At 29.5% G+C, this 15,071-nt stretch overlaps 1 protein-coding gene across 4 annotated transcripts; it reads right to left on the bottom strand.

Moving 5' to 3' along the window:
• Window positions 1–633: 633 nt before the first annotated feature.
• Window positions 634–12,347, bottom strand: LOC137933062 (aminopeptidase A-like). 4 transcript variants are annotated; one of them, XM_068776800.1, is made up of 18 exons: window positions 12,172–12,347; window positions 11,809–12,006; window positions 10,506–10,861; window positions 8,814–8,949; window positions 8,084–8,360; window positions 7,561–7,731; window positions 7,177–7,274; window positions 6,944–7,078; window positions 6,633–6,799; window positions 6,273–6,416; window positions 5,901–5,986; window positions 4,912–5,042; window positions 4,256–4,456; window positions 3,972–4,048; window positions 3,696–3,853; window positions 3,039–3,168; window positions 1,483–1,705; window positions 634–1,009 (listed from the first exon to the last, which is right to left on the bottom strand). In XM_068776800.1, the coding sequence occupies exons 2-18, from the start codon at window positions 12,004–12,006 to the stop codon at window positions 863–865; spliced, it is 2,835 nt and encodes a 944-aa protein (XP_068632901.1). In that variant the 5' UTR covers window positions 12,172–12,347; the 3' UTR covers window positions 634–862. The 4 variants fall into 4 exon arrangements, with proteins under 4 accessions (XP_068632901.1, XP_068632902.1, XP_068632903.1 ...); XM_068776801.1 differs by having other exon boundaries at window positions 5,901–5,980; XM_068776802.1 differs by lacking the exons at window positions 10,506–10,861; window positions 11,809–12,006; window positions 12,172–12,347 and adding an exon at window positions 9,275–9,796 and having other exon boundaries at window positions 635–1,009.
• Window positions 12,348–15,071: the final 2,724 nt, after the last annotated feature.

The raw sequence follows: 15,071 nt of genomic DNA, 5'->3' as shown, positions 1-15,071 counted from the left end.
ATTCTAGTCTTCCCTATATTATTATTTATATTAAAAATCAAAAATCCATAATAGTAAATATTATATTTTGTATTTGTATTTTTAGTAATGGTCCTGTGAGAATGCCAGAAATATAATAAAAACCCTCATTATAAAAAAAGATTAAAAAATTATAGTAAATATATTAATAAAATCTTCAGTTCAGTGTTGAAAATTTACAAACTTTTATCACAAAATATTTTATCTTATTTAATAATTTTGATCTTACATAATAATAGTGATTTATTAATTTTAATTGACAAAAATTTACATTTTAATTTTGAACTTTTTATCAATATATTCCTTTCTTTAGTAAGAAAGAAAAAAATTTGCATTAAATTTATCTTCTTTAAAATGCAACGAAATGATTCAAAGTATATATGATATATATATGATACAGATAAATAATGTATATATAGTCGAAATTGGCTATGAGAATGATGTTAAGAATTATAGTTGAAAAATTAAATGGTTTGAATTAAATTTGATTTATACTGTCACGAATAATCCACAAACTCTTCAAATTTATTTTTTCTTCAAATTCCACAAACAAAATCTAACATGTTTTCAATTACATATAATCTTTGCAAACATTTATAAAAAAACTTGATATAATTAAAAAATTAGAGCGCCGAAAATTAAAAAACTCAATGTTATTGGACATTTTTTAATCTTACACTTCTTAGTTCATTATGTTTGCCTATTTTAAGTAAAAATGAATTGTCATATAATATTTATTAGATGTATGTTGATAATAATTTTCCTAAAATATTTTATAACGCATTCAGACTTCAATTCATTTGGATTAATTAACTTTCAAATTTGTTAGCCTCTTTTTGGAGGTTTAGCTTGCGCGAGTTTTCAGCCAAGCGACGACGGCCGGTTTTTGAGTTTCAGCCCATCGTACATTATTTCGTACAGTTTCCAGCGCACGTTTTCGTGCTGATTCACCCGCACCAGCCTCTGGATACTTACGGAACCAAGCTTCCATCTAAAATTACATAAATTATAATTATTTTAGTAAAAAAATACTTTGTATAGGATAACATTTACAACACGCTTCTCCTTATATTATAAATTAAATAAATTCATTGCTTTAAGTGATACACTGTAACACATTCATAAATTCGAAAGCCAGGAAATAAAGATTACCATAAACTAAGTTAGTTTTAAGCTTTGATAGATGTCTGATCTGTCTCGGTTTTAGGTCGACTTTTTAATACTAATTCATTTTATTATACGTTTAATATAAGAAAATTAGTCGAATTACGATATGTATATTTTCAACGTCTACTCCCACCATAAGTAAAAAAATGATTGTCTACGAAGTTTGACTTGTGGTAACTTTGGCAGATGTAATGGTAATTAATAAAACTTTATTTATCACTATCGAGTATTTACGATTATATTTCATAATTGTAATTATTACTAATAAGCCAAACAAACTGCTGACAGTTTTCTTACCTCTTGAAGCTTAAAGCTGGTGTCAAATGAGCTAGTGATGGCCGGTACCAGGTTGCCTAAATAGCGACTGTTAAGAGAGAACCTATCAACAAGTTGCGGCCACCGCGTTCGCAAGTCGTCCCACACGAGCGCCGTGCCTGACGGATTAGTACTTATGAAATAAACAACATTTAAGTAGTCTTGGCTGCGGATGTTTTTTTCGTCCCACGCCAATGCAAGGTATCTGGAAAATCATCAAGTTTTGTGTCACTAAAAATTAATTATAAATAAGAATCAATAAATGCTAATATGAGAGTACCAACAAGAAATAAATAAAACAAACAGAGTATAAAAAGATAAATAGATTAAAAACGTAAATAGAAACAAAACTGTGATAGAAATAATTATAGAATAAGTAATAATGTGTAAAAAAAAATGTAAAATAAAAATATAAATCAAAAAATGTAAAAAGGAAAAGGGAAGAATGATAGACGAACAGAGCAAAAGGGTAAGAAAGAAGAAATGTGGTATAAAAGAATGGAATGAAAGATCATATGAAGAATGGAAGCAGAGAACGGAAATAAAAAAAAAACTAAGTGAAAGAAATAAATTGCCCAAAAAAGACCCTGTCCCACCACAAGATAGGGGTACGAGAGGCCCCAATAGCGGGGGTCATTTAAAAAAAAAAGTACCAACAATGGCAACCCTTGCTCAAGCACATACTGTAAGCTTTAATTAACCTATACAACAGCGCCGATTTTCAGTAAAGGAACGAGTTATTTGTATTTTGGTATTTGAAAGTGGGATTTGATAATAAAATACATACAAAATAATATAAATTCATTTTCGACAATTAACCGAAGTTGAACAGTTGGTAACATTGAAGTATTCGGAAGAAAACTGGACGCTGTGTTAAGAGTATATTATTGCCTACTTAATAATCTAATACAACCAGATTCGTTTATTTTAGCTATTTTCATAGCATACTATCCTATGTCATATCACTTTGTCAAAGCTACAGATAGTAAGTCAATGTTTGTAATTCGAGAAAGAGCAGTACAGGTTATTTACGATATAGGAATTCGGGATTCTTTACAAGAAGTTTTTAATAAAGTATTTTATTTTTAATAGATATATTGTGACGTATTCTTACGATTACGTCACAATATATCTATAATAGTGTTTTGTTTGTCCGCAAAAACAAACAACACATGCAAATTATCTAATAGAATGGCGTTACTTCGCGGAAGTCGAAAGTCGAAGAAGAAAAATGTACATTATTCTATGCAAGAATTCTGTATTGATGTTAATATGTGGAATAAAATGTTTTGATGCTCACTCGAGAAGCTAATAATTGTCACAGACACATTGTAAAACTGTTTTTAAAAACAGCTTCTGTTAAGTAACTGCCGAGTTTCTCGCCAACACTCCTCAGCAGAACTACCTTCCGAGGCAGTGATAGCTTCTGGCAGAACTTATGATACTCCCATTTTATGTTAATTGAAGATTCTAAAGTGCTCATAACAGCCTATTTTAATAAAGATTGATTACATTAGATTTGTATGGATTAAGTGTACCTTTCAAGTATACTAGAGTTACGAGGAGCTGCCAATGCGTGTCTCAGCTTGGCAAGTTCTTGAACATCCTTTTCATTTAAATAAATTTGCCACAACTTTTCCCACTCTGATTCTGTGGCAGATTTCATACCTAGTAATAAAAGATTTTACATTACTTGCTAAGAAGCCCGCCTCCTCAAAAGAAACAAGTTAATAATTGTAAAGTATTGTCTACGAAAATAAATTTGAATATTATAGTTAATTATCTTAATATCCTGGACCTTTTTTTAAAGCGCAGGCCTATGCTTGGAAGCAGGTATAGACATAAATAGAAGTAATGCTAGCACTATAACCTACTAGAGTTTCCCAGAAATAACAAATAATAAAAAGACTTAAGATGGCTCAAGTACATTTTAAAAAATAATACAGTACAGCAGTAATAACTACACTATACTTTGAATAAATGTTATAAATATTTTACTACACAATCTTACTGACTAATAAAACATATTTTTAGAAAAAATAATTATTACAACAAAGACAAAACCGAACATACAAACTAAGTATTGAATGTATCTATAAGGAGTTGATAATACAATAAAATAAATATGGAAAGTAAAAATTAAGAACAAGGTGTAAACAACAGAATTATGTAATAATGAAAAAAAGCAAACTTACCGAAATAATAGACGATGTCCCGTAAGTCCGGTTCAATTACAATCGCTTCGGAGCTTCCGTGAGCGTTCAGCCAGTTCAAAAACAAACTTCTGACCTTGGCTTCTGCATCGGGTAAACGATACCCTATCGCCAATGATAGTATCCGAGTGCGCAGAAGTCTGAAACATTTCTCATTTAGACTATAATGCGTAATGCATTAAAGGAAAAAGATAATCCATAAAATCTTCCCAACGACAAAAAAAACTGATCAAAAATAATCAAAATGTGTTTAATCACCCATCGATAACGCTTAAGCGAGTGTTTTCCCAACTTTGCTGTAGATATAACGGCTCGACTAAATGCTGAATGTATTTCTGCAAAAAAAAAGTTATTTACTAAATATTGCATTACTATGAAACAAAAAATTTGCTTAATTTATCAATGTACCAGCCTTAATGAATTAGAGAGAGAGTTGTTTATTCCATTCGTTTATAAAAAAAGGTTTAATTTACCATCTTAAGTTATCATTAAGCCACATATAACTAAGTTGACGCAATATGTCATAAAAATACATTATGTACCTGTAGATCCACACTGGCGGCAGAATTTAACAACCGATCTGTCAATTGAGTGAAAATAGTGGCTGCGGTGTCCCAAGGCACAAAGTCTCTTTCCTTACTTAAGTAGGTAGTCAGGTTTAATGCTAACTCGTAGGGAACAATGCGCGCCTCTGCCAGTGCAAACGCATCGTTAAGTAAATGTGCTCTGTCGGAAATTGTTAGCTGAAATAACACATATTTTTTAATTCTTGATGCTCAGCGTGCCAGTGTGTTTAGTGTGATTTTGGGATATTGATATCTGTCACGATCTAAAATCCCACTTTATATGCATTCGTGCCAATATACTTATCACCTGAGGTTACAGTACCCGGCGATAAATATTGTACATCAACCTGGAACTTTGGAACGTCCCACAAAATACAACGACTGACAAAATGTCACATAAGTAGTGTGAAACAGAGATAGTGCTCTACGAAGCCAAAATTGGCCGATTGTCTCTTTCCAAAGGTCGATGTGCAAAATTTATCGTCGGGTACTGTACCTTCCGACAAAACAATTTTTTATATTCACACCATAAAGTAATAATTACTTTTTATTTTAAATACTTTTTATAGACTCAACAAGTTTTTCTTGCAGAAATCAAAGCACAATTACAACTTGATCATATTTTTATTTACCTGTTCAGACTTTGCGTTCAATTGCTGTATTAGAATCTCCCACATGTTCAACGGATAGTTCACTCTGTAATAGCCCGTTTGATTGTTATTGATCTTAAGAAAATTTTCTCCCTCATTTAGTGAAATTTTTACTAAAAAGAAAAAACAAATAATCAAAGCATTAAACCATCAAATTCTTTAAATATTTTTAAACACTGTTGGCCCATTAATACAAAGTCACTCAAGTTATGAAAAGAAAATTAAAAGAGTTTTCTTTATCTGTAGTCTCCAAGATTTTGAAAAACTAACTTTCAATGTTTTAATCGAAAAGTTAGTGCAACTGAATTGCTGATTTATAAAATATGGTTAATAAGTAATTTAGATAATTTATTTAAGAATTTCTTTATATAATATTGAAGTTATCGATGTTTTAATCACTATTTTTCTTTATGTATGTCTTTATACATAATTTTTTTTCTTCTTTTCAGCCGATATACGCCTACTGCAAGGCATACATAGACCAGACGATGACCGGTAATGCATCCAACGACTTTTCGCAACGGGAACCTTCCAACCCCAATGACCATCGATTCCGTGGGATGTGCCCCGCCCACTGTCACTTTAGATCAACAATTCTTAGATCTATGTCGGTGACCTCGGTTTTTCTACAGACCTGCTCATAGCTCTCTTCATTGCTCCCTGAGTGTTCGAAAGCCTACATGTATAAGGCTTACTATGTGCGACCACGACTCAGATCTGTAAGTTATCACCGGCAACACACGCTGGTCAAAGACCCAAATCTCAAACATTGCGGTTTTTTGGAGCAGAAGATGATTTGGAGCTTCCCGAACGCTGCCCATCCGAGTATGATTCGGCGAGTAAAGTTATTCTCGAAGTTGGACCTATACTATTTGTTCCAGGTAATATATATATTCAACAACTTCTGGGAGCAGCTCCTCTGACAACTACTTGAGTAGGCACAATTAGTAAAGTATGAATATAAAAATTACCACAGTCAGCTTTGTCATCAAACCATAAAACTTCTTGATATTGCTTCTTATTTGTTTTATATGTGACTGGCACAAACCATCTGTAACTAAAAGATGTTTCTTTAAACAGAATATTTAAAGTAAATATTTTTTAATTATGTATAAACAGGGCCTTGTTCAACTTATGAAGTCCAATTGGTCCAATCTTTCTAAAAGGATGTAACAGTAACATAGAGGTGAGGTAAATAATTATATATTATATAATATATATAATATTATATAATAATAGTATATACACAATATAATAAATACACAAACCTAATATTATATAATATTATATAATAATAGGTTTGTGTCTACAGGCTTTCCTTGTAAAAAAACATTTATACATACTTAAATTCTGAATCATTCTTTTGAGCAGCTTCAGAGTCGAGTAGAAATCGTGATTGAGTTATAATGTAAGTATTTGGCTCTTCACTCAATTTCACATTTAATACTGGATAACCCATTTGTTTAGTCCATGTATCCATAATATATCTGGGAAAGAAATTAAACAGGCTTAAATGTAAATAATAAATTTATTATTTATGATATAATAATAAATTTTCCATTAAACTAGCAAGTCTTGAAACAACAGCATAATAAAATAAAACATCACAAATAAACATTAAAGGGACAGACAATAATAAGAAAAATGTTTTGTTTCCTAACTCTCAACATAATAAAAATAAATCATTAGTGTCAATTACTTACGATAGGTTTAATTCTGGGTAGTCCTTCTTGAAGTAAGGTGCTAAAGAAGACAACAAATCCTGAGTCACAGTGTTACCAAACTTATATCTTTTCAGGTAATCTGACACACCACAACGGAAATTTTCTTCTCCAATAAAACCTTCCAACATGCGAAGTATGGATGCACCCTAATAAAATAATCAACGGTAATTAATGTACTACATTCACAGATACCATATTAGACTTCGAAATAAAATATTAAAAGCTTTTTCAGATCATTTCATAGGATGCGTTTGAAGTGTATACATGAAATGATTATTTAACTTGCTCACCTTGTTATATGAAATTGAATCAAAGATGGCAGTAATTTGATCAGGAGTGATGACAGTCTGTACAATAGGATGGCTTGAAAGTTTAGCATCGGTAACTAGCACTGAGTGCAAAGTTTTTGTCAAAAATTGATCCAGCTGAAAAACCATAAGTTTAGAATTATATAAAGATCAAAGATCTATTTAAAAACATATATTAATATAAAAATATGTAAATAGAAAGAATTTTTTTTTACCATGGTCCAAGATGGTTCAATAGCATTCAAAGCTTTTACTTGCATATATGAAGCAAATCCTTCATTGAGCCACACCTCATCCCACCATTTCATAGTAACTGCACATTAAAAACCATTATTATTAGTCAACTTTCTGACAAATCTATTCTACACTATTCAATTATTCATAAGTAGCCTTCAAGACAAAGAAATTTCCATTATTTTTCATATGGTCCGTACTTGAATTTTGTCATGTCATTAATTCCTACACACTGCTTTTCAATAACAAAATTCAACTTTGTAAACTGTTAAAAATAATATGTTTATTAATTAACTTTCTTTAACACCTAAATTCGGAAAATAATTTGTAATTATAAAATAAATTTGAAACGTGCAAGATATTACCCAAATTGCCAAACCACATATGGGCTAATTCATGGGCTATTGTGTTAGCCACACTGATTTTATTCTTGGAAGATGCGGTATTTTCATCTACAAGGAATGATGTTTCTCGGTATGTTATCAGGCCCCAGTGTTCAGTTGCACCAGATACATAGTCAGGAATAGCTATCATGTCTGTAATAAAAAATATAACTAATTAATGATTATATTGACATGAAATTGTGTACATTTAAAAAGACTTAACTATAAGTACCACAAAGTGTTTATAAAAATAATGTGCCCCTTGATAATTTTGATACATTAACATCTTACAATTTAACTTACTACAGTCCAAGTGATAGCATTACTTTTAACATTTCTATACCTACTAGGCAAAGTATATGCATAAAGAAAACTGTCCAGTAATAGTATAGATCATAGTAACTGCAATATGTGACAAATGTATAAATACCTTTACATCTAACAATGTTAAATTCATCTTTTAGTTCCTACAAACTATTGTTTTACATTTTAATTATACACTTACCCAGCTTTGGTAATGGGAAAGGCACATCATAGTATTTTATATAAAATTCTGTAGCTCTTTTACCAATATTTTGTGCAAAATCAATTTTATGGATTTCATCTTTTTGTGCGAAACTCCGGAGTTTGAAATTATTTCCAACACCATTAGCATTAATTTCGGTTTCCTTATAATCAAAGTTGCATACAACAAAGCAGGCCAAATATGTAGACATTGGAACACTAGTGGCAAAAGTCACTGCTTCTGTCTTATTATCTTCACATGTTGTTTTAGAAATTTCCTGTAACATTTATCAGACCACAAAATTTGATAAAGTAATCATTGAAAATAGTGGGTAATTATTGAGGAACATACAAAATGCAATTATGGTATAGTGTGATGAATAAAGTTTGGTTATTCAAACTGTTTTGGAAATAACCTCATTGGGCACAATAAGAAAATCTGCAGAAGAACCAAGGTCACCAACATAGCTTGAAAAATTGCCCATTTGAAGTGGTAGGGTTAACATTGCGTGCATAACTGATAGCTATAGAGACCAAAAGGTTCTCAAGTTGCAATCACAAACAGGTAGAGGCCTGCCTTGCAGTGGGCATCTATCAGCTGATATGATTATAATAAGAAACACAATCATGACGTTCTTTTTTTTTCTCATATATATATATATATATATATATATATATTAATACATTTTTTTTCAATTTTGATTTGCAGTTTACAAAATTCAGTTACTCACATTCATATTTGAGAGTGCTACATATGAAACTGGCTTAACCAAAGTAATATCATAAGTTGCTTTAAAGTCAGGTTCATCAAAACAAGGAAAAGCTTGTCGAGCATAGGTTGGTTGAAATTTGCTTGCCACCATAGTTCTGAAAAATTATAATTATCAATGCTTAACTAAAAACACAGTTTTTAACTAATGTTAAATTAACATTTGTATCCATATTGACATTAATAAATACAGTACACATGAACTTTCTGGTCTACCATAACTATCTATCATGTATAACACTTATAATAAAAGATGACCCCCAGATTTTTTGCATGTAAAACATATTTATAATCAACTAATGTTACTGTAACAAATGTTAGCCCAAAAATGTTACATTATATTCTAAAAAATTGTATCCTGTGTTTTCCTCGACTACAATTTCGAGTGGCATAAGCAATTAAATAATAAAGACAATATATTACCTTTTATCTTTCAAATGAGATAAATAAAAGCCCACAATATTATCTGTCAAGTTACCCGAGTAATTAATATGAATATTATAAATACCAGGACCAATAACATTTTTAAAAAGTATGATAAGTTGTTCTAGATCTTTGACTTCATGCCATTTATCTACGGACAATTCTTGGCCATTTTTATATACTTTAACTGATTCTATACTCAAAAAGTTAGTATGGAGATTTATATGAGTGTATTCATTCTTGACAATAACGTCGATTATCACTTTCCCTTTAAATATACCAGAGTCAAGATCTGGAGTAAGTTGTAACTTATAATGAGATGGACGGACAAATGGCGACAATCTCTCAGTAACAGCCACATTAGGGAAATTTTCCATTACTTTTGTATTACTATAGTTTCTTAAAATGTAGAACGACGTACGGTGTATCTTGTAAAGTGATTGAACTATAAAATGTCTTGGTAACATTTAATTACATAAAGACCAGTCAAAAAACACTATGAGTTAAAAATTTTAGCCATTGTTCTGAAAATTTGAACAAGAAATAATAGAAAAGATATGGTCACTAATATTAATTTTTCATATTATACTTGTTTGTAATAATGTTTACAGTAAAAAACTGACAGTTCATTATTTGACAGTTCCATAAATAATTCCATGTAATTATCAAGATGATATTATATTTTTTTTTATTTTACGTAAATGACAAGATTGGTATAGGTAAATAACTTGTAACATAATTATAGCCAAGATAGTCTTTGTGCTTACATTGACTGGTTCATTTTTAAACCAGTTTATTTAAAAAATTATTTTAAATTAAAAAAATATTTAAGCTTCAAGAATTTTTATAACAAACGTTAAAAATTTTATTTGAATTTTTTAAGCTCTATCTTCGATTAAACTGTAAAGTTTTTAATTTAAGCAATTAAAGAGTTAAGGTTTAAAAAGTAATAAATGGCATGCATAAATAATCACGATATTAATAACAAGATTCATAAAAAATGATAATAAAAGCTAGAGTTAAGGTAATTTGATAGAGTAATTAGGAAATTAAGAAAGAAAAAAAACTTTAAATGAGATAGTATAAGTTCTTTGCCGTTTTAGGGTAAAGGTGTATGGTGGCCTAAAATAAAAAAAAATACTACCAAACATCACCAAATACATTGTGTAAAAATTTTACATTCAGACAACCGGATTTTTTTTTGTAAATATTTGGGGATGTTTATACTTACTTGCCATTTTTGAGGGTACTCGCATAGAAGCCTATAATTTTTTTATCCATTCTTCCGGAAAATTTAATAGATAAGATTACTTCTTTGAAATGTATTGTATTTATAAATCTAATAAATAACAATTCATGGTTTATTCCAAATTGAGGCAAATTATTAGTAAGCACATTTTTTGCATTTTTTAAGTGTACTGATTTGATCGTCAAGTCTTTTGTATGCATAATTATAGTGTTGGTAGGTTCTAAAATTTGTAACAGAATGTCTACACTCCCTTCGAATGTTTTCTTATCAATATCTGGTATTAAACTTAATTTATAATTTATTGGCTTGATGTTTTTTGGAAGTCTGTGATGAGTACCCTGTAAAAATTTTAGTTTAATATGATTATATTTATTGGTGGTTCATTTAATTTGTTAATACATGCCATACTTACAAAACTAATTTAAATCATATTTATAGTTTATTTATAAAACATTCTTTGCTTTAAGATAAGAGATGATTTTAAAAACAACTAACGAAGATTGTTTAATCGTTGTCGAATCTTACCTGTTTACGTTAACGTTAAATATACTTTACTCATGATATATTCAGCAAAAATGAACCTAAAAATGAAATTGAACTTCCGCATACACATGAGCCATTTCACAAAACAAGTCACGGTCTCTTATTTTCTACTGCAAATTATCACTACCCTACTACCATTACTTGTCAGCTTGAGGCCAAAAAACATCAAAACAAAATTTATCATTCTCCCAAAGTAATTTAACTAATGATTATAATACATATAATTTTAATTATAATTATACTACGACAAACAGTAACAGTAACTTGTTTTCTTTTACTTATTCTTGCAGTCCTTACTAACATTTTTTACCATCAATCCATGTGATATTCTTGTAATATTTACTATCAGATAAAATTGTAAATCTTTTAAGCATGGAAAATAGTATTGATTTTTTTTTCTGGTAACTATATAAGTAGTAATTTATGTGTAGTATAGTAATTTTATTTTGCAGTTTTATACAAATATTCAACTGAACTTACGAATTAAATCCGGTTTAGCTTAACAATATTTTTAAATATCTACCGGTCGATGTGAGAGGTATTGCTATTTGTTACTTTATGACATCGTAGATCGAGTGTACACTAAAAGATCACAATTTTTGAATTTTTCTTAAATAAAATATTAAAATATAAACTTTATGTGATGTAATGTGTGCGATTAGCACAGACCAGTACTGTCAGATTGACCTGATAATAATCGTTTTTTTCTTGTTGTTTATATGTATTTAATGCGAAAACTTACATTAAGGAGCACACACTCCTGCGATGTTAATCCTTTACCGTCCAACATACCGTCATTTACATTATATTGTTCCTTATGGGTTTCATTTTGACTGTTGTTTGAAGCAAGTGCCACCGAAACGAATAAGCACATAGTTGTCACGGCTAACATGGCTAAAAGTTTATTATGGCACGTCCTCGTTGTGTCATACGTTTTCATCTAAAAATATTTTGCTGTTTCATACATAAATAAATTAAAAATGTTTAGTGGTAAAAGGTGTTTATTACAAGGCATTCTAGCCTTGAGTTGAACCACAGAACTTATTTATGCTACCGAAGTACATAAAAATATTATTAAATAAAAAAAAAGAATTTTTTTCCGTACCTTAAATAATAACAAATAAACACAACATTCACAATCTTTTCTCGTCACTGTATCACAACGTTTAATGAGTGCACCCACCACGTGAAAGCTGAATGACGATTGAGACTAGAAGAGGTTAATATTTTCTTCATCTACCTTACAGTTTTTATTGCGAACTGCGAATCTGTTAGCTAACAAAGAAACGGTTACCTTGTGTTACGACATATTTCGTCGTTTCACTGCTTGGACGTGATTGTGCGACCAGTGACCACGAAACTTAGAGGAAAAAGTCCGGTTACTACTAATCTCTTCGACTAGCAATTTAAAAGCAAATATATTATTATAAATACATGACCCCGGTTTACAACAGCAAAACGTAAACCGTGGAAAATATCTATTTTACGAGAGGACAATATAATTTGATTGTATCGAATAGCATTAATTGTGTCATTTACTCGGTTGATGTTAGCGTTAATTAATTAAAACAAGTAATGAACATACACGAGAAATAAAGCGCTGTAATATGACATAAGGAGAAAATTTATATGAATATGTATTTTAATAAATGTATTATTAAGAACATTTTATTGATAGTAATATACATATTGAAAATGCAAGAATGACTAATTTTGTTTGCTGATCTTAGTGTATTGATATTTAAATAGAATAACCACAAAATTACACAATAATGTCCAGCATAATATTATTAAGTAAAGTATTGTTAAGAATACTCCAAAAAAGTTTTTTATTTTTAACATTATACTTTAGATATAAAGCCGCTTAATCAGCTTTGACCGATGTTTCTTATTTCGATTATATAATTATTTAATATTCTATTAAAAAACTTTAAGAGTATGTATGTATGTAGTGTGATGTAATTTAACTGTAATTAAAGATGATTTCAAATTCTTAAATTCAAAATCTTATATTTAAATGGTATTCAATTACAAACTTATTATGTATATATTATTTATTTACTTATTACATTATTGGGTTAATGTATATGATATAGAGATCGCGCAGAGATAAATTCTCTTATGTATTTCGTAAATAAAATTTTTCAATAAAGAACGTTCTGTATACAGCATGGTCACTATATAGTTAATCATATTGCAAAACATTTCAATTGTTATGCTTTATAGTAAGTATAGCGTATTGATTTAAATAAAGTCGCAACTACTGACGCTTTTTGTTTTAATAGATTCTTTAATATTCATTAAGATATAGACATCAAGATTATTTAAATTAGGGATTGGTTTGATGTTTCGTAAATTGAAGTTAAAACTCTTTGAGAAATAATTTTAATTAGCGATCATATAACACATTGATGCAGTAACTAATGCGAGACATTAGTGTTTGATAAAGTGAAGTAAAGTAACTTATTACACGTTGTTTTTGACCACGACAAGAGGTCATCATAATTTATGTGAATAATTTAGTAATTGTTCGAAGTTCACTTTAAAATGTTTTATCCTCATAATATTGCCATTTATCAGTGAAACAGGCTATATAGAACACAGAATAGATTACCAGGACCTTAAGTTCCTGAAGTGGAAGACCACGGATCGGCAAGTGGAGCGTAGGACTTTCACTCAAAAGGTAGATAATAGAAACTTGTATGCAGGCCGTTTCCAACCAGTCCTATTAAAAATTAATGAAAGAAGCCTTTTGTCCAACAGTGGTCATCCTTTCGTTGCAATGATGTTCAGTAAAATAATCCTAATAATAAATAATCCAATTCCTCTTTCTATAATGTAAATTATTATTATTTAGAATTGATTCTTAATCTTTGTCTTCCGTTTTACTATATTTCATTTTTTTTTCTTTACGCATTTCCAGTTCTTTTGCAACGATGCCCATTATTAATTTATTCTCAGTAATAAGTTAGAAATTGTGTGTCAATTTTGAATTATTAGTATGATTTAAAATAGTCAGCATCTACGATCATTGGTCTGCTATTATGGTTGTAGATTCCATTATAATAGATGTGCAATCGGATAACCAGTTAATAAACCATGCTTTCAAACTCGTCTGTACCTGTTATATCGACGCTTTCAAATAACTTCTTGCTCTATACTCACATATATTACAGCACCGAATGAAATCTTAATTTTTTTAAAGTACATCGCCATGTTTAACACGATTGGAGGGTGTGTTACGTTAATAAATAAAAACAGAGATGGGCTATCAAAATAAAATAATTACTCGTGAACGTTATCGATAACGAATTGTCCATAAAATTAAAAAAATCATGCATAATACAACTTATTATATTTGAATGTATGTAGATCTAGTTAGGTGTAAATTGTAAAGGACAATTTAGTATATATTTACATATATATGTATTTATTTATGTGTATACACACATATAACACAATACGTGGATTTTTTATAAAGGAAAAAAGCATTAATAAAATGAAATGCAATTTGTCAATAAAACTTTTTATTACCTACAAAAGTTAACAATACATCGTATTTTATTTACATTACTTATAATTTACAAATATAATAGATTAAAGTCTACATAGCAGACATAATAGAGTTGTAGACAAAGCGGTGAAAGTAAATTGAATTAAAAACAAATGACAACCATTGCATTACTATCCTATGAAAAAATTATCTTTGTAGCTTCGCGGTAAAACATTAGTGATTTATATCGTCACTTTATACGAGTATACAGAACTACAAAGCCAGCTTAATTAATATTTTACGAGAGGTTACGTTGCGTACGTTTCTCTCAAGTCTGAGGTGTTATTTCTATTTAACCACCACTATTTTAGCTTTTGAAATAAATATTGTAAGTCATTTGAATTTTCTTTCATTAAATGAAGTACCACTTCGTTATTATAAAATAATATATGCTATTCACGTATAACAAACCAAAAATATTAAATATTATATAGTAAAGAGTGACAACAAAA

This window comes from Battus philenor, unplaced genomic scaffold (assembly GCF_028537555.1).
Source record: "Battus philenor isolate CCGP_79_NKW_IND1 unplaced genomic scaffold, ilBatPhil1.0.hap1 SCAF_12, whole genome shotgun sequence".
NCBI classification, from domain to species: Eukaryota; Metazoa; Arthropoda; class Insecta; order Lepidoptera; family Papilionidae; genus Battus; species Battus philenor.
This window is presented reverse-complemented; position numbering and strand designations above follow the sequence as displayed.